Source organism: Microcaecilia unicolor, chromosome 4 (assembly GCF_901765095.1).
Source record: "Microcaecilia unicolor chromosome 4, aMicUni1.1, whole genome shotgun sequence".
NCBI lineage: Eukaryota > Metazoa > Chordata > Amphibia > Gymnophiona > Siphonopidae > Microcaecilia > Microcaecilia unicolor.
The window spans coordinates 193,784,050-193,804,148 of record NC_044034.1 but is presented as its reverse complement, the minus strand read 5'-3'; the positions used below and the strand labels follow the sequence as shown (position 1 = coordinate 193,804,148).

Sequence of the window (20,099 nt, the reverse complement as noted above, 5' to 3'; positions counted from 1 at the left end):
TGCTTCAGTGTCCACTTTTACTACATTGGAACCTATATATTCTTCAGTATTTCAGCTTGACTGCATTTTATTCACAACTTTAAGAAGTCACTCTGTAAATGATCACTTAAGAAAAGAATTCTGCTTTACATTATACAGCAGGCAGTGAAATCATGATATAAAAATTTATTTCATGCTAGATTTTTTTTTGCATAACATTGTGCATGCATTTGTCTTAGAAGTACTAAATTGCATACGATGCTGCTGTTTTGTTTCTTGAACTTTGAGACAAGTTGATATTCAAGTTGGCTCCTGATTTTGTACTATGTCCCAGCTTTAAAATAACACTTAAAAAATCCATACTGATTATTTAATATGAGCAATCTGTAATGTAGGTTCTTCATGTTGGATCTATACACCAATAAAATACAACATAACCAGAGCTGGAAAGTAAGTCTAGACCAGCTGTCACCATCAGGTCCCTAGAGAGGTCCCATGTGTCACAAGCATGCCAACAGAAACAGGGTGGGGGGAAAAGGAGTTCTTCAAATTTCCACAACTATAGTTTGATAAAAGTTCTTGATTTTCTGTGTTGGTGATGTTATGAAGGCATGGTCAATATGACCAATGACTGTCTGATTGCACTTTTAACCATTTACCTTGTATATACATGAAAAAAAAGAAGCGATCCATAGCGAATAATGTACAGTTTTATAATGCTTTACATTTGGCTACAACAGTGTATGTAAAAGTAAAGAGCTTTGAAAGAAAATATATAACTTTTTGCTTTAATTGTACAGTATCAGGTTTTTTTTGTTTACTTCATGCAATTCATGCTAAAAAAAAAAAACCCCAAACCAAAATCTACAGTTTGTTACATTTTGGCCGTAGAAAAAGCCTGCATCTTCAGTACATCTCTTTAACCAAGACGAGTCATCCTTAAAATCTGCATGGAGCGAGTTTGCTTGTCCATATGAGGAGGTCTTCTATGCCTGTACAGTTCCATACAGATGGATATTAGCCACCCTTGTCCATCTCCATTTCACCTTGTCAAGTTACTCTGACTGCCTCTGTTTGCATATATTTAGCAATGACAGGGCTTTCTTTGCAAAGATCTGCATGTAAAGAATACAATGAATACTTGAACTTCTTCCATGCTCTTTCAAATCAAGTTTGGCATTTAGTTTTATAAAGAAGGGAGAAAAAAATAGTACTGTATAGCTACATGCAGAGGCAGCCATATAATGGTCTCCAATGGGAATTCTATTTTCCATGCAGTCAGCCAGACTTGAGACCTCTCTATGGTTTATCTGAGTATTGCTTTCAACTTTTAATAGGTGCCCATGCAAAGTTTCATTTTACTGTGCTTGCTTGCTCAAACTCCTGCAGGGTTCCTATGGCTCAAAAATATCCTGAGAAAAATGAATCTTCAGTCGTTGGTAAGTTTCATCTCTGACAAAAATGCTAACTCATTCCGTAAAAGCCAGTGGATCCACCATTAGCCAAGAAAGAAAAGCATTATACTATCATGGTGCACCATTTTAGAAGAGAAACTAGATAGTGTACCCACTCTTCATCCTGTGTACCAATATCATGCAGCATATGGCCTACCAGTATTATTTAATGCCCATCTGTTATTTTTTCTTTTCTGTTAAACAGTTATGTCACCTAATGTAAACAGTAGCACCATATTCATTAAGGCGCTACTGTGTGGCATGATCTATTTAAACTTAGTTACCTGGAGTATATGCAACATAACACAGGCTGATTAGATATGAAGTCTTTTAGACCATCCCTGCTACTGATCCATGCTACAAAATGGATGGAATGAGAGACCAAAAATGTCTCAACGGACAAGGAGAGTTGTAGGGCGGAGACACTGAAGACAGTCCTACCACATTTCCACTTATGCCAGCTATGCTGTAAAGGCTCCATGTAATTTCATAACTTTTATTGAAAGAAGAATGCAAAGTAGAGCATTGGATCAACAACAGACTGGGCTAAGAATGATGTCAACATCTTAGCTAGTTCAGTAGCATTTCCATGCATTGACATGCTGAGAGTAGTATCACTTGGAAACCTATTGAAAGAACTTCAAACACAAAGATGAGAAATACATTTAGTCTCTCTTAGATATTAACAGAACAAAGTAGGTAGCTCCACAGTTCTGTTAAAAATAAAAAAATTACAGAAGATGAAACATAGATTTTGTTCTCCTTGGCAACAGAAAGCTGTCTATAAACAATAAGTTAAACTTAACCTGAATCATAAAAATGACTGCATTTGAGTCTTGCAAAGGCAAAGATATTCAGAATATTAGCTCTATTAATGCTGAACAAATGGATTGGATGTAAATTGTAATAACTTTTATTGAAGCCAATATCATTTTCCTGTTAGGCAAATCTTCATCTTTGGATAAATCGTTCATTGGTTCAATTAAAAGGTATCACAACTGGCACAGAATGCTCAGAATTCTTTTGGCAACTGATCTTTGCTTTCTTGAAGCATCTTGCTTAATATTTTGAGCAACAGATATAGACTGATTATAGCTGAAACATGTGTCCTGTTGCCACAGTGATACTACTCATTGGCTTACATCATGTAAAAAAAACAATTTTTGCATGCAGTTATAGTTTCATTTTCAAACGTGCATGAAAGACACAGCTCAGCAAGTTCACGCAGAGATGCACAAGATGTGATTCAGCTGGAACAATTATGCTTTTGACGTTTCTGATGGGCCAACAATATGCTGACATTTATAAATGTATATCCAACTGGACTCTTTTTTTTTTCATTCACTGCAAAGAACAATGCTTCTGGAGCAAGTTCATCATGGAAAATGCACACTCTTCCTACCAAAGATGTGTCATTTCTCAGAACCCCATGATGCATTGGGACTCTGAGTTTAGTCTGAATGAGAATCCCATGCTTATCCAGTAAAAAAAATCAGGTAAAACACTTTGCTACCAAGGCAAATTATAGCAGAGATACCTTCATATGAAAGTGTTATGTTCAACTATTTATTTTAATGATAGCTTAGAAATGATAATTACATATACTGCAACTGGCATTTACTATATAAACTGTTGCCTGTCATGAATGGCATGTGGGAACTCTGAAAACCCTTTACATTATGTAAGCTTTGCTTATTTTCTTAGTACAGAATATATATTGCACACCAGTGATTGGCACTGATTAAATGCTGTGTGTTTCTTAGCTAAAATTGCTTCTAGTGAGTATGCTCACATCTGCAGCTCTAATCTTGAATATGTATGAGTATCCATACTTCTGATCAATTTATCTTTGATTAAAATATTTAGGCAACCTATTATCTAATTTATGCAAAATATTTTTGAAGCAGTCTTCAGTCCTTTTCTTCACATGACAACTTTAAGAGATTGATGATAAAATGCTTATATTTTAAGTCCTGGTTTTATATAATAAACTTATCATGGCAAAGAAATTTAGAAATGTTTATGTACTGTAGGCAGAACTAGTTAAATGTAGCATTCATTTTTCTTTCTGTGCCAATAGTTAAATATTTAACACATTGCTAGTATGTTGCAGTATTTGAGCTATCCAGATAGGTGAACTTTCACTTATTTTCAAAAGTAGTTATTAGGCATACCTTTGAGCATGCAGTAGGTCAAGGATGTTCCCAAATATTCCTTGCTGAATCTCCCTTGACAGGCTAAAATGGAAGACTAAACTGCTTGTGCAGCAGCACACAATAGCTAAAAATGTTACTTGTTATTTTCTTATAGGAAAACTGAAAATGCAGACATCTAGATAGTTGCTTAGTTTCATAAGTAAGTGTGTATCTAAGACAAGCCCACTATTTTGAGCTAACCTGTAGAATGTTTTTTGCTAAGTACTTCTGTAGATCACTACCTATGTGGTTATTTGACCTTATCTACATACCCTTTCTTATTCCTCCATCAGGCGGGCATGAGTAGTCCCCGGGTGATAAGAGGAAGCAGGGTCCATCTCTCTCTCGAGTGACAGAGCGGGTAAAGGACAGGCCCTCATCAGGCGATAGAGCCTGGTCTATGTGGGGACAGTCTTCATTTGCCAGCGCCGCCTTGGCCACCTCGCCATTCAGTTTCGAATCTTCAAACATATAAGCAGAAGGCTATTGAAAGACTGAGAACTGTTTTATTGTACTTAAGTCTAATTAGGGCTTACGTCTCTCTGTAGCATGTTGTTTAATAGATAGCACATTTGCCCAGATCACAGTGTTTACACTGCTGCAAGGAGATAAAAGGAGGAAAATATTGAAATGATCTGATATGCAACCCTGTCTCTACAAAATTGATCATTTTGATATATCAAGATTGGATATGGATTTCTATAGTATGTATGGCATGTTTATGAATTGATGATTGGAATGCAGGTTTAGAATGTTTACCATGACAAACAATAAGGACATGGGTCATTCAGGATATACAATAGTATTTTAAAGTGCAATAAGGTGTAGAAAAATCTTACTGAATGTACTATGAACATTTCCTCTAGTATAGAAATAGTGAAATTCCCTATGTAGCATGAAAAATACAAAATCCTCAAGTTCACATGTGCTGACTTCCTCTAGAATATCATATTGTCAGATATTTACAGTAGCAGCCAAAGACAGTTTGGATGACATAAGAGAATATGAAGAACAGGTTTATCTTATGTAACAAAACACTGTTTTAGGAAAATTGTGATGTGTGTATTTGTAATAGAAAATTAAAACAAATGGATGACCTTTAAACACTGGCATTTCTTAAATGTAATGTTTAGAAAACAATATGGCAGTGTTCAAGAATGCTTTTCACTAGAGGACCAATGTACTCAGATGCATTAACAGTGACAGCACACATTAATTAGCTTATATTTCATGGCTCATGCTCATGACTTGGAAATGAGATTTGCATTAATTTACTAGTGTTAAGCTCAACCTCTATCAGAAAATCTTAACTGCACTTCATCAAGGTGTAGTTAAACTTTTTTGCATTAATAGATCTGTGTTCACTTTTGCATGTTCTATGTGCAGTATTTCTTTTGTACTAGTAGATAATGAGCAGTTTTGCATAATATTTCAACTTAGTACTACAGGGTTGCATTAAAATTCTTGCTAGCTAATTACATTAAAATTGTAATATGCCTAAACTAGACTGCGTGCACTATCATCGATTTTAATGCATGCTAATGGTCAACAAGTACAAGCACACTTTGGTACCTTGGTCTCTTAGATTATTTAAAGGATCACTATATTGTTGCATGCACTTTCAGTAGATACAAAGATAAAGGTATGTGAATAGATGGCAGCAGAATATGGACTGAAAAAATAATGCATCTTCTGATGTCATCTACTATGACATCCATTTTTGCAATGCCAGTACTAACACAATATACCAGATTACCTTTACAGGGTGAAGCAAAAAAATAAAGTAGCCCCTTAGAGTTTCTTTTACCATTTTCTTAGCAACTGCTTGGAATTTCAACATGAAATTTTTACAGCTTTATTTGCTGTTAGTTGCTGCGATTATGTGCCAGGTGGAATGAGTTTATCTTTAAAAACGGTAAAGTTACAGATTTTTTAGCATGACAACCCAGCGATTTTTGCATGTTCAAAAATATATATTTTTATTTATTTACACAGGCGTGATATACCACTATGGCCTGGAAAATAGACATAAAAGTGGTTTACAAAATATACACAAAAGGAGAAAAAGAGGGAGGTAAAGGCCTTGGGAAATAACAGGAGAGATTCTAAGAAGAACCAGAGAAGGAAGGAGAAAAGAGATGAGTTTTGAGGGCCTGTTTGAATTTATTTATTTATTACATTTGTACCCCGCGCTTTCCCACTCAAAGCAGGTTCAATGCGGCTTACATAGTAATTGGGATTACAAAGTATTGATGAAGAGAAATAAGTTGGGTGTTATCGGAGTAATGAAAGAGATAAGAATGTAGAGATGCAAGGATGAGCACGGGTAAGTGAGCAATTGGAGGGGTAGATGAAGCAAAAGGGGATGGGCAAGAGTGAAGGGAGTAGGACAGGTGAGAGCAAGGGTAGGTGAGCATTAGGGGAGGGGTCATTGAGGCGAAAGGGGATAGAGCAAGGGATAGGCAGGGGAGATGTGGCGGGAGATGTAGTCTAGGTCATTATGGTTGTCTCCTGGATATGTGATGGATAGGTGCATAGGAATTAATCTGGGTCCTTTGGATAGGCTTGTCTGAACAGATGGGTTTTTACTGATTTCCGGAAGGGCAGATGGTCATTGAGTGATCGGATTGGTCTGGGGAGGGCATTCCAGAGTTGGCTGCCTAGGAAGGAGAAGTTGGATCCATAATAGGTTTTGTACTTGAGTCCTTTGCAATTGGGGTAATGTAGGTTGAGGTAAGTTCGTGATGTTGTAGACATGTTCCTGGTGGGGAGGTCAATCAGGTTGAGCATATAGCTTGGAGATTCACCGTGGACAATCTTGTGGATTAGTGTGTGGACTTTGAAACTGATTCGTTCTTTGATAGGGAGCCAGTGAAGTTTTTTTCGAAGAGCTGTTGCACTTTCAAATCGTGGTTTGCCAAAAATGAGTCTGGCTGCTGTATTTTGGGCAGTCTGAAGTTTTTTGAGAATATGGTCCTTGCAGCCTAAGAAAATACTGTTACAGTAGTCGGCGTGGGTAAGTACTGTGGATTGCACCAAGTTCTGGAATGTTTTCAGTGGGAGATATGGTTTTACGCGTTTCAGTATCCACATCATGTTGAACATTTTCTTTGTAGTGGATTTTGCGTGATCTTCAAGCGAGAGATGGTTATCTAATGTCACTCCAAGGATTTTTAAGTTGTCGGATATGGGGATTGTGGTGCCGGAGATGTTAAGGTTGGTAGGGAGGGGCGTGGAGTGCTGGGATGAAAGGATTATGCATTGCGTTTTTTCTTTGTTCATTTTCATCATAAAGGCGTTGGCCCAGGTGGTTAAGATGTGCATGCCCAAGGATATTTTGTCGGATATTTCAGTTAGATTAGATTTGAAGGGAATAAATATGGTGACGTCATCCACATATATGAAAGGGTTGAGACTGTGTCTGAATAGAGCTTTTGCTAGTGGGACCATCATAAGATTGAAAAGGATCGGGGATAGAGGGGAACCTTGAGGTACACCGCAGTCTGGTGACCATGGGGATGAGGTAGTTGAGGTTGATTTGACTTGGTAAGATCTTGAGGTGATGAAGCCTTTTATCCAATTAATGATGTTTCCGCCGATTCCGAGTTTATCCAGTAGTTTGGTTAGGATATTGTGATTTACCATGTCGAATGCACTGGATAAATTGAATTGTAGGAGGAGGATGTTGTTTCCAAATGCGATTTCATGTTTGAATTTTGATATTAGAGTGAGTAGGACAGTTTCTGTACTGTGAGCTGAACGGAAGCCCAATTGTGATTCATGCAGGATGGAGAATTTGTGTATAAAGTCGTTTAATTGGGAGGTCACCCTGTTTTCCAACAATTTAACTAGCAAAGGGATGGATGCGAATGGACGGTAGTTGGTGACATCACTCGCTGGTTTCTTGGGGTTCTTAGGTATTGGTGTGAGTAGTATATTGCCATGTTCCGTAGGGAATGAGCCTTGTTCTAGCAGGAAGTTTAGGTGGGAGGTAAGTTCTGTGATAAAGCGTTCTGGGGCATCTCACATTAGGTAGTTGGGACATGGATCGAAATGGCAGTGAGATTTGGAGAGCTTGGTGATTGCTGTAGAAATTTCTTTAGTGGTGAGAGGGGTGAAATTTGTCCATGAGCGGTCAGCTGGGATTTCATCTATTTAGGGGTCCAATTCGTCAAGAAAGGTATCCATATTTGCACAATCTTGGGGTATCGTGCTGCAAAGATTGGCAATTTTATCATTGAAGTATTTGGCTAGTTGGTTTGCAGATGGGTAGTTTGAGGGTGTGGATGTTATTGGGTTGGTGTTGAGTAGGTTTTTTATGAGTTGATATTGTTTTTTTATGTCTGTGCCGCTGGTTGTAATTGTTTGTGTGTAGTAGGATCTTTTAGCTCGTTTAATGGCGTTTTTGTACTTTCTGTGTGACTGCTTCCATGCATTGTAGGTGAGGTTGTTTTTAGATTTACTCCATGTTTTTTCTAGTTTCCTGGTTTGTGATTTTAGGTTTTTCAGTAGATCGTTAAACCATGGTGATGGGTTGCGCCTGCGTACAGTTTTAGTGCGTAATGGGGCTATTTCATCCAGTATAAGTTTGCATCTTTTGGCCCATTCTGTTAGGAAGTGATTTGAGTCTGGTTGGGTAGACCAGTTGTTGTTGTAAATTTGTTCCCAGAACCTTTCCTTGTTGATCCGTCCTCTAGTGATGATTTTTGCAAGGTCTTGTGCAAAGGCAGGTCGTTCCGTAATTTGGGGCTTAGGAGAAGGCGGAGTTACAAGTAGAAGATAGTCATATACAGGAGGGAGGTGGAAGAGTGAGAAGGTTATTGTCAGCTGAGCGAAGGCATCAGAGGGGAGTGTAGAGAATGAGGAGGTTGCTGAGGTAGGCAGAAGCAGATGGGAATCTTGATTTGTATACCAATACAAGGATCTTGAATTTGATGCACAATGAAATGGGAAGCCAATGTTCTGCACAGAGAAGTGGGGTAACATGGTTGAATCAGTGTGTGTTATGAAGAAGTATGACAGTGGTTGGTTGCATGAGTTGAAGAAAGTTTAGAAAATGGAGGAGTAGGCCAGCGTAGAGGGAGTTTTTGCAATCCTGCATACCTTAGAGGAGCTAATTACTATGTACACCATGCTTATTGTTAATGATGTCACAGTGATGTAGACTTTTGTCTGGGGAGCAATGTTGTAGGCTCCACCCAAAGCCACAAACAATTGCCAAACTCAAAGAAGTACTGCAAATGATTTGGGACAGCCTGCCACAGGGACCAATCGAGAAGGCTGTTAAGAACTTCCCAAAGTGACTGAAAGCCTGTGTTAAAGCTGGGGGTGGACACTTTGAGCATTTTCAGTGACTGTGAAATTCTGACACATTGTTAATTGTATCGTTTGAATGACTTTACTGTGTTTTAGTTCAAATATTTTAATGCACAAATATTGCTAGGTAGTAACAGTAACATGAACATAACTTAAGATAATTAAATGTTGTTTAATAGTAATATGTAAGTATGATGACTAAATAAGTACATAATATTTTTCACTGAAAATTCAAAGCAGTTGCTGAGATAATGGGAAAAAACTCTAGGGGTTAACTTTTTTTTTTGCCTCACCCTGTAGATTGTAGTATGAAAATAATTCCACTTACTACTCCCTAGACTTCATTATATATATATATACACACACTGTATACACCACATCTATCTTCAAGGGCAAAGATCAAAGGAAAAGTGTAGACTATTTTTTACACTCTTTGAGGGATGTGATTTTTATTTTTAAAGGAATGTGTTACTTTGATTTTTACAGAATGGTTAAAGTGCAAAGGAGATTTTCTCAGTTGGCAGTGTGCTATAATGGAGAAGAAAGTCTGCAACTTCTCTTGAGAATAGTGGCTTGTGAAGCATGTTCTTCAAGTACTACAAAGAAAAGTGTGCATCTTAAGAATATGTTCAAACTAGAAGATTTTGATTATATCAGTTGTCTTTTGAAGGAAGTGACTAGAATAGGACAGGGCAGAAAAATTAAACTGTCAAAAAATTGCTACAGTGTGAGATTAATTTCTTGAAACCTAAGTATAACGGAGATCTCATAACAGTGGTGTAAGTTCTTCTCAGGCAGCACCTGCAGTGCAGGGGTGCCCAACATAAAGGAGGCCCAATTACAGCCAAATTGAATTTTCTGAACCCAACCTCTTTTACTGTGGGGGCTCTTTCCAAAATTGTTGCTTGGGTTCCTTAAATTGAGCTTGAGGTGTCCAAGGTTGACCCTAACAGAATGCAGGACCTAGAGCAAATCAGGTGGTGTAGGGACTCCTACCCACCATCCCATTCTCTTTCATTTAGTCATCTCCCACCCTACGAAGCATTTTCTTTTGCCCTGCCAAACCTCCCCCTCCGATTTCCCATCTCCATCCCCTCCCTTGATCCCTCCAATGTCCAGCAACTTCTTTGCAGCTATATCCCATTCCCCTGAGCAAGCACCATAATTAATAATCTACCTAAAGCCTCCCTTTTACTAGCAGCTCTATACCAGGCCCAGGTTTAGGTATATAAGTATGTACCTACCTGCAAGGCCAAATTTTTATTGGGTAGCAGAGCATTGCCTCTGCTGCATGTCTCAGTCTGGACCTGGTACCAATTCAGTACTCCTATCCCTGGGCAGCAGCTGCAGTGTTGATAATAAAATTCAAGATGGGACCAGCTCAGGTCTGGTAACACCATGTCCTCTCAGAGCTTCCTGTTACTATGGAAACCCAGCAAAGGCAGAGGAAGGCAGGATGCTGCAAGATCTTGGCGGACTCCGTGTTGAATTTTATCAGCGTTTGCTGCTGCTTTGCTGTGGCACAGAATTGTTGAATTGGAAAGCAGTATACAAGAGGAGGGCATTGAGGCTGGGCAGAGGTGACCTGAGGGGGAGGGAAGGAAAATCAGGAGACCTCTTCCCCCTAAAGCCGTCCATGATGGAAATCCAAGCCTGCTCTGTGCTTCTGCTCCGTCATAGCACGCTTCCTCCTGTCCTTTAGCAGCAGTGGTAGCTTCAACCAGGGCTTTGGAGCTGATGGCACAACTGGATGCACTATGAAGTAGAGGAGTAGCCTAATGGCTAGAGCAGTGGACTTAGAACTAAGGGAACCTTGTTCAAATCCCACTGCAGCTCCTTGTAATCTTGGGCAAGTCACTAAACTCTTCATTGCCAGTGAACCTGCTAGGGGTAGAAAAATACCTACAGTACCTATATGTATATCTCTTTCATAGCGTTTGAGTTTTCAGGTGGTATATAAGATAAATCTGCAGGCATTTTCGGCACTTGCTTCTACAGCTGCACACTAGGGACAGGCAAATTGGGCCTGAGTCACTGCTGGTCAAGGCAAGGGTAGGAATGTTGATGTGCATGTCTGTCAGTGCTATGTAAACAGGAAATCTTACTGCCAGGTTGGGGCCATGTGGTCTCCCTGAAACCACCACAAAAATGGCTGTGGTGATGTCTGCTTCCTCTTTATAGACCAATTTCTCCTTGTACTCAGCACCACTTTCCAGCTTCCTCTCTAGTATTCTACTCAATAATCAGCAATACCTGTCTGCAGAATGGACACAGCCATCTTTTTTCATAATATTGGCCTCCATGGTGCACCCAGCTAAAGCTATCATTCAGATCTCAGTCTTCTGTATCATAGCTTGCATCACTGTATTCTGAGTCATGAGAGCAGCTCAGGTTGCCTGCCATGAGTGTACAAACATGAGATTTATGCATTCAAATTCTGGCATGATCAACTTAATATGTGGTGTAACTTATTATTTTAACTCAGCAGTTTTCTTTTACTCCTTTGTACTTCCAATTCAATCAGAATCAGGACTGAGATATGATGCCATGAGCCATTCACTTGCCAGTACCTGTGGATTTACATCCCCCTCCTTATTCTAACATTCCTAGTCTGGCCCTTATGTGATGAACCTGAATCCCTCTGCATCTGGGTCTTTGAATGCTATCTCTGCAGTATCCCCATGCCCCATGCTGACCCAGGTCCCTATACATGACAATGCACCAAGCCAGCCTCAATTAAGTAGCATTTATGTTAAACCATCTTAAGCTTTAGGAGACAATTTTCAATTTCCCTGTAGAACTGTAATCTCATTTCAAAGGCAACTTCTGGAGTTTCCTTTGGAAGTGCATTTGTCCTTGCATTGAGCTTTTAAAATGAAATCTTCACACCTCCATTTTTTCATGGAGGTAAAAATGGGAGGTGGGATAATTCTTGAAACCCCTTTTTATTTGGCTAATCATGTTGACCAATGTAAAATCCCTTGACTACTACTCCCTTAAAATATAAAGTGCTGTCAAAATCAGTTTCCCCTCAATATACACTGTCTAAACTTTATTGGCTCTATAAAATTTTAGAAAATGGAGCACCCATTCCAGCTGCAAGTTCATGGGGCTTAACCTAATATTGCCATTTGAATGTTTATAACAGTTGTCAAATCCAGTAGCTGTTGACATTCTAAACTAGAGAGGCCCTTTTACTGCGCATTAAGCACTTAACATGTGAGAACCGGCTTCTGTACAAACACATCAAAGCGATTTGCAGTATTTTCTCTGTTTATGCTTAATAAACTGCATTGTGTGTTATTGCACTAACTCACTAACACAGAGTTAATGCAGGAGCACTTACCCCCAAATTCTATAAAAGTCGCTAAAAATTGTGCGCACGATTTAATTGAATACTGAGCTAATTAGCACCAATAATTGGCTTGTTAACACCAATTATTGGAACTAATTAGATTTAATTGAAATATACACGCATGAGTTCAAAAAGAGGGTGTGGAAATGGGAGTCATAGGTGAAACTGGGGCATTCCTAAATTTATGCACATTGTTCTAGAATGAGGGGGATACATGTTTAATTTAGGCACATACATTTGCACCATGTTGCAGTTGATGCAGATGGATGCGCCTAAAGTTAGGTGTGATTCCTGGGCATAACCACTTTTCTATAAACCATGCCTAACTTTAGCACAGTTTATAGCATAGCGCTTTTTGGTGCCATATATAGAATTTGCCCCTTAGTGCCTCCTTAATTCTGAGCAGGTAGTGTGCACTAATGGCAATATTAATGCATGACCTGCAATAAAAAATAGAGGGCATGCCCACAAAAGTACCTATGCTAAATCTGGGTTTAACGTGCACTAAAATCTTGCATTAAAGCCCAGATTCTAGGACAGGTTAGTAAAAAAGCCCTAGAGTACTTACACATCTGGACAGATGCAAGCTCCTGGAAGTTGCTCTTACAAGAGTTTGTTGGAATTCACAGCTGGAATAGTTTGCATAATTGAAAAAGTTCATGTCAAAGGTTCCTGAAAGGGATTATCCTTTTGTTAGTCATCTGTATCCAGATTACTGCTCTGCCATGGAGTGGAGGAGTGGCCTAATGGTTAGTGCAGTGGCTGGGGAGCCAGTTCAATTTGCACTGTAGATCCTTGTGAACCTGGGCAAGTCACTTAGCCCTCCATTGCCTCAGATACAAAATAAACACCCATATATAATATGGGAACCACTTTGTAACTGCAGAAAGGCAGCATATCAAATCTCATCCCTCTTCCTTTCACTCTAGCTGATTATCAATGCCTTCAATGCTGAATATTCTACTTGGGTTACAGACAGTTGTATGGTTAACCCCATTGCTTTGGGACTCTTGTTTAAGAAGCACCAGTAAGTATGTATTAATTAAACACACTTAGACTGACTTTTATCAGCTGTGCTTCATGGCTTTATGAAATCGCTATTAATATATGCAAATGCTTTTAAAATGATCTCCATATTCTAGCAATTTATACAAAGAGTGCCTTGGCACATGGTTATTGTTGGTTACTGTAAAAACTGTGACTGAATATCGCTGCTGTACAGAGAGCTTTGGATTGCAATGTTATATGACCCCTAACTCCACCCCTTCATTATACAGATAGTGGTATAGAGTTAAACAGATTTCCAGCCGGGTGGAAAATGTGGATATTGGTGTTATATGTTCACCTGCTATTGGTGAATGTGTAACTTTATTTGAATATTGGTCCAAATGTGTTTAGATCAAATGGTGTCTGATGGCAAATGGCAGGCAAGGCCATAGGACAGGGCACATTTATGGCTTGTGATGCTCCTGGTCAGGGCCACTGAAAGACCAAGCCGGGCTCGGGGCAAAGAATCTTGAAGGTGGCCTCTTGGGGCCCCTGCAAGCCCCCCACCCCCTGACCCCCCACGTGGCAGTAGCTTAATGCTCACTCAGTCTGTCTCCTGTTCCTGTGCTAGGTGGGTACTGTGATCTTGGGCAAGTCACTTAACCCTCCATTGCCTCAGGTACAAAGTTAGATTGTGAGCCCTCCTGGGACAGAGAAATATCCAGTGTACCTGAATGTAACTCACCTTGAGCTACTACTGAAAAAGGTGTGAACAAAATCTAAATTCTGCTCTGCCGGAACCAAAGGAAGATAAACATCTGTAAGAGCCAAGAGCACTGGCAGGAGGGTATAAGGGAGAGTCATCTCAGGCAGGGAGGGGTGAGACTGCTGAATGGGACTGGAGGCTGAAGAGGGAGCCACAGATGCCCAAAATTCCCAAGTGTGGCTGTGCCACTTGAAATTTATCTTATCATAACATCACTTTGTATTTGTTTACACTGAAGTCTGTAATGCTACATTGAGCCTACAAATAGGTGGGAAAATGTGGGATATAAATGTAACAAATAAATAAAATGGAGCCTTTGTGGAGAAGGGATATATGGAGCCTCTGGGGAATATCTGTGGTATTATTAGATTTCGGAGGGACTTCAAATTTATGGGTATTGTTGTTTAATATGTCTTAGTACATACAGAAAATAAAACAATGATGTAAGGGTTGATATTCAAAGTGATTTAACTGGCACAAAATGGCTTTTGACCAGTTAAATTGCCTGTTCAAGATTAATTGGTCATTTTCAGTTAGTGCCGCTGAAAATAACCGGTTAGTGTCAAACTCAAAAACAGCTCTTTTGGGGTGTTTCAGGGGCAGAGAAAGCATTTAGCCAGTGTTGATGTTCAGAACTAACTGGCCAGGGAAACTGCATAAATAGCAGCGCATAAAAGTCAGTTACTGGATTCTACATAGCACGCCTAGAGATCCACGCATATTTTATAACAATACACATAACTTAATTGGCTTAACCCAGGGGTAGGCAACTCCGGTCCTCGAGAGCCGCAGGCAGGTCAGTTTTTCAGGATATCCACAATGAATATGCAGGAGATAGATTTGCAAGCACTGCCTCCATGGTATGCAAATCTATCTCCTGCATATTCATTGTGGATATCCTGAAAATCTGACCTGCCTGCGGCTCTCGAGGACCAGAGTTGCCTACCCCTGGCTTAACCCATAACAACTCTTAACAAGCAATAATGAGCACTAATTGGCAATAATTAGAATTTATGTGCACAACTCACTAAGTGCATTCTGTAATGCAGTGCGCCTAACGCACGCAGGCAAAAAGGGGCATGGTTATGGGTGGGGAAATGGGCATTTCGTGGGTGTTGAAATTTACATGCACAATTATAGAATATTGTCATGTGTGCCTAAATCTACACGCCAGGATTTATGCCACATTTTCGTTGGTGTAAATGGAGGAACGTAGTTTTAGGCACTGAGATATCAACTAAGCATATTCTATATACTGCACCTAAATCGAGGCACTGCTTATAGCATAGACTTAGTTGGCATTGATTTTCGCACCAATTTTTTAGCCACCATATATAGAATCTTCCCCTGCAAACCTGGAAATTCAATGCTGGTGCCGGACATGGCTCGGCATTGAAATTCCAAATTTAGCATCAGCAGCAGTCAGCAAAACGCTGATCACTGCCAGCTGAATATCGACCCAGTAATGTTTTCCCAGATTTTTTTGTTGTTTTTCTGATCTCTCACTATGATACTTGATGGAAAAACATGCCTGTTTACAAATGACATATTTTTGATAAGAAGCTAAAATCAATTTTTTAAAATCAGTTTTAACTGTGCTGGCACATTGGGAGTGATGGGAAAGAAGAAGGGTGACTTTTAAAATAATGGAAGAATTGTTCAAGTGTTAATGTTCAAAGGGTAGGTTAAAATTATGTTTGTGGGGCACTATTGTTTATGATTTGGTGTTATACCAAGAGGTGTATTTTCAAAGCACTTAGACTTAAAAAATTCCATAGGTTACCACTGAACTTTGTAAGTCTAAGTGCTTTGAAAATGAGCCCCCGTGTGGGCTCTTTTCCCCTCCTGGAGCATCCGTTTGGTGATTTGGCAGGATATAAATCAAACTTTTACTGTGCGTTAAGCACTTAACGTGTGAAAACCAGCTTCCATAAAACACATCATTTGCAGTATTTTCCCTGTTTATGCTTAATAAACTGTGCGTTATAGAATTGTTAGGAATTTTTTCCTTCTGGGGATTTTTCACAGGGGCAGGGACCATTTTTGATGCAAGCTGAGGCCTTATTTTACCACAGTGTGTAAAAAGGTCGAAAAAAGACATGGACATATGGTAAGATTGTTCTTACTGCGTGGGCGTGTAGAGGGGCAGACTTACCGCCACCCATTGAGGTGACAGTAAGGGCTCCTGCATTAATCTGGTGGTAACCTCTCCTGTGGAAATATTTTTCAAAAATTTCTGCTAGCACCGTAAATGCCATGGTTTTTTTTTTTTGGGGGGGGGGGGGGGCTGCGCCTGCGTTGTGCCGGCGATAGTTCCGGATTGCCGAGGGATAAGCCCTTGTTGGGCTTACTGTCGCTTAGTAAAAGGGGCCCCTTAGTCATTTATCATAATGACAGGCAAGAAATGGAAGCCATGAAGTAGAACAGAGGCTTATCCCCAGTATACAAAGCTGCGCTACTGGCTGCCAGTGTGGTAATGCCGACACAGCCCATTCATTTTGACTTTGTAAACAGAGGGTTAGTGATTATTTCTGATGATCTAACGTTTTGCCAGGCAGTATGATATAGCCAGAGGAAAAGCTAGATGCATGCTCAGGCATGTAAAGAGAGCCATTACTAGTAAGAAAAATGAGGTAATGTGCTTCTTAAGGGCATCGTTGAAAACTCACCTCAAGAACTATGGTGCAAAATACTAGGGCAGTCCAGCTTTTAGGATATCCCCAGTAAATATGCATGTTAGATTTGCATATGCTGCCTCCATTGCAAGCATATTCACTATGAATATCCTGAAACCCATACAGGCTAGGGGTACTTTAGGACTGGCTTGAAAAACACTGCCCTAGGATACATCCTGGTAAGGAGATTAGTAAGGATAGAAGCAATTCTGAAGAATAGAACCCAGTGGTACAGTCCCTGCAACATCAGCCCATTCAAATACTTAACAGTTTTCATAAAGGGTGAGAAAATAGCTTTTTCACCAAAAACAACTTGAGGACAAGTAGCCGTGAGATACAAGTAGAAGGCAGATGGCTCAGAGGAAATATGAGGGAACTAGTAAAAAAGGCCCGTTTCGCCTGAAATGAAACGGGCGCTAGCAAGGGTTCCCCCTCCCTCCGTTGCTGTCTCCCTCTCTGTCCTCCGAGTCCCACGCCCTCCTTTCCTGTCCTCCAAGTTCCAGGCCGTCCTCCCTCCCCTCTCCCACTCCCCTGTAACTCACCAGTTTGTCCATAAGTGTCCTGGTGTTCTGCATGGCCCCGCGGTCGTCCGCCGCCTACTTGTGGTGCTCCAGTGCGTTTGTGGTGTCTGTCATTTGTTTTTGTTTTTGTTGTAGTGGTAGAGTGTGTGTGTGTGTGTGTGAATGTTTGTTGAGGGGGGGGGGGTGTGGATGGTGAAATGTAAGGGAGTGGCAAGGGGGTTTGAAGGGGGGGGGGGTCTGAGTTCCTGTGGTGATGGGTTGAAAGTGAGGGATTGCTCAGGTCATGTTTTTGGTATGTGTAAAATTGTTTGTTTGTTTTGTGCTACACAGTGTGTCTGTGTGTGTGAATGTTTGGGGGGTGGGGGTGGGGGCTTGGGAAGTGTGAGGGAGTGGCTGTGGGCTTGGGGGGGGGGGGTCAGGGGCTTGGAGGGGTCCAAATGAAAGAGCTGTAGATGGACAAAGAATAAAGAACAGGTTTGGTTGCTTTATTTTGAGTGTGTAGAAATGACGGCTGGGCGGGAGAGTGGAAACGGAGATCATCCAAATTGCCTTCCTTCCTTACAGGGAGCTAAATAGGCTCACAGCATGTTGGATGGGCAGTGAGGGCTTGGAGGGGGATCAGGGGATTTGTCGGGTGTCAGCGTTGGTTGGGGGGCAGGGGTGGGCCCTCACAGCACCTTTCACATGCGTGTGAAGGTGCTGCAGCAGAGGCAACAGCTGATCGTTTCCGTTCGGCCCTCCCTCCTTCCCTCCGTGTCCCACAGGGAGGGAAGGAGGGAGGGTCGAAGGTAAACGATCAGCTGTTGCGTCCTGCAGGACCTTGACACAGAGGTCAGTGGCGATGTGAGGAGCCAGCCGGCGTTCCGGTGGCAGACGGAGAGGGGGGAGTGGAGGGGGGGGGAGTGGCGTTGATGAGTAGGAAGACCGCGATTGTGGCTGTGCAATTCGTCGAGGGGTGGTGGGAGTAGGGTTACCATATGGCTCCAGAAAAAGGAGGACGGATTGAGCCAGCCGGGTTTTACTTCCATTGCTTTCAATGGAAAGCAATTGCTTTCAATGGAAGTAATTGAGCCAGCCGGGTTTTACTTCCATTGCTTTCAATGGAAAGCAATAGAAGTAAAACCCGGCTGGCTCAATCCATCCTCCTTTTTCTGGAGCCATATGGTAACCCTAGGTGGGAGGGTAGCTGGGCTTTTGGAATCCCATTCCTGTAACATTCGGCGAAAGCGGATGAGCAGAGACGGCACTGTAGGCAGCCAGCAGCCGTTTTCACAGTGACGCTCCCCCCTCCTCGGCCGGAGAGAGGATCAGCAGAGACGGCACCTCAGGCAGGCAGCAGCGTTGTGTGGCGGTTGGGAACAGTCATTTCGGGCACCATTGTTGTTTCGTGGTGGGCGCAGTGAGGTGATTGTGAGGCAGGGGGAGGAGTCCCCTTTCCATTCCAGGCATACAGGTCGTTGAAATGGCTGTGGTGTCATGACGTTGCACGCGAGGGCGTAACAGACAAACAGAGGCTTCACCACCAAGAAGTTACGAACTCTTCACGGAAGTGGCTGAAGCTAGGGGCCTCAATAGAATGTTGAGGTAGCGAATTATGTCAGGAAGGGGCGTGGCTGGGGGAGTGGCTGAGGGTGGGTGTCTGAGTGAGAGTGAGAGTGAGTGGTGCTGACAGGCTAGAACAGTACAGGACTTCACTGTTTCCCTGCCACACTGTGAGCTTCAGAATTGGAGGTGAGAATTATTAATATAGAATTAATATAGATAGGAACAAATGCTTGGAATAACCACTAGCGATGGGGTAGTAACCAAAACAAGGGAAGACTTCAAACATGCTTTGGATATATACATAGAAAGGTTTGCATGGAAGATAGACATTTGATGCCAAAAAATCAGCACAGAAAAAAATGCTATCCTATAAGCCATGCTTAAATTTAAGCGCGGTTTATAGAATAGTGCTTATGCCCAGGAATTGTGCTTAAAATTTAGGTGCAGCCATTTGCACCAGCTGAAACATTAACAAATGTACATGCCTACATTAGGCACATATCCCTGTTATTCCATAACAATGCACGTTAATTTTAGGAATGCCCCCATTGTGCCCATGCCCCTCCCATTTCTGCATCCTCTTTTTCAAATCGCACATAAAATTTAGGCACAGATCCCATGCCTAAATTTACACATGTAAACTTCAATTAAACTTAATTAGTGCCAATAATTGCTTGTCACTAATAATTGCTTGGCACTAATTAGCTTGTTATTTAATTAAATTGCATGCACAAGTTTTGGTGAGTTTTACAGAATTAGAGGGTTCGGGGCACATTATCAAAGACTTAGGCGCCTACTACCTTTGTAAAAATAGTTAACCCATTTACATAAGTACATAAGTATTGCCACACTGGGACAGACCAAAGGTCCATCAAGCCCAGCATTCTGTTTCCAACAGTGGCCAATCCAGGTCTCAAATACTTGGCAAGATCCCGAAAAGGTTCAATACATTTTATTCTGATTATCCCAGAAATAAGCAGTGGATTTTCCCCAAGCCAATTTAAGCAAACTGTTTCCAGTTAAGTGGACTTTTAGCAGTTTGAAAATATGTGTGACATCTCACTTGGATAGAAAAGAGGTGCTTGGGAGGCATTTGAAAACTATGTGTAACAGGTGCATTCTTAACTTAAGCCATCATTTGGAAAAGTGCAAAGATGCATGTAGGAACCTGATATTTAAATACAATGTATGTGAGCACCTTGCATGTGTAAATAGCTGCTTATGTACTGGTGTAAAAATATGTATAGGCCTGTGTAGTTAGGTGCCCTATTAAAGCTCATACTTAAATGGCTATCAACAAAACTGA

General features: G+C 41.0%; 1 protein-coding gene across 5 annotated transcripts in view; it reads right to left on the bottom strand.

Annotated features, from left to right (window-relative positions):
- Positions 1-1,029: 1,029 nt before the first annotated feature.
- The window catches only part of KCNC1 (potassium voltage-gated channel subfamily C member 1), a 434,047-nt gene continuing 414,977 nt past the window's right edge, over positions 1,030-20,099 (bottom strand). Inside the window, exons 3-4 of one of the 5 annotated variants that reach the window (XM_030201085.1) lie at positions 3,901-4,089; positions 1,030-1,094 (exon numbers count right to left, since the gene is read on the bottom strand). In XM_030201085.1, coding sequence (XP_030056945.1) covers positions 1,030-1,094; positions 3,901-4,089 — 254 coding nt within the window. Of the gene's footprint in view, positions 1,095-1,790; positions 1,927-3,896; positions 4,090-20,099 lie in introns of those variants that run through there. The other 4 variants (XM_030201087.1, XM_030201084.1, XM_030201083.1 and 1 more) reach the window with 4 other exon arrangements.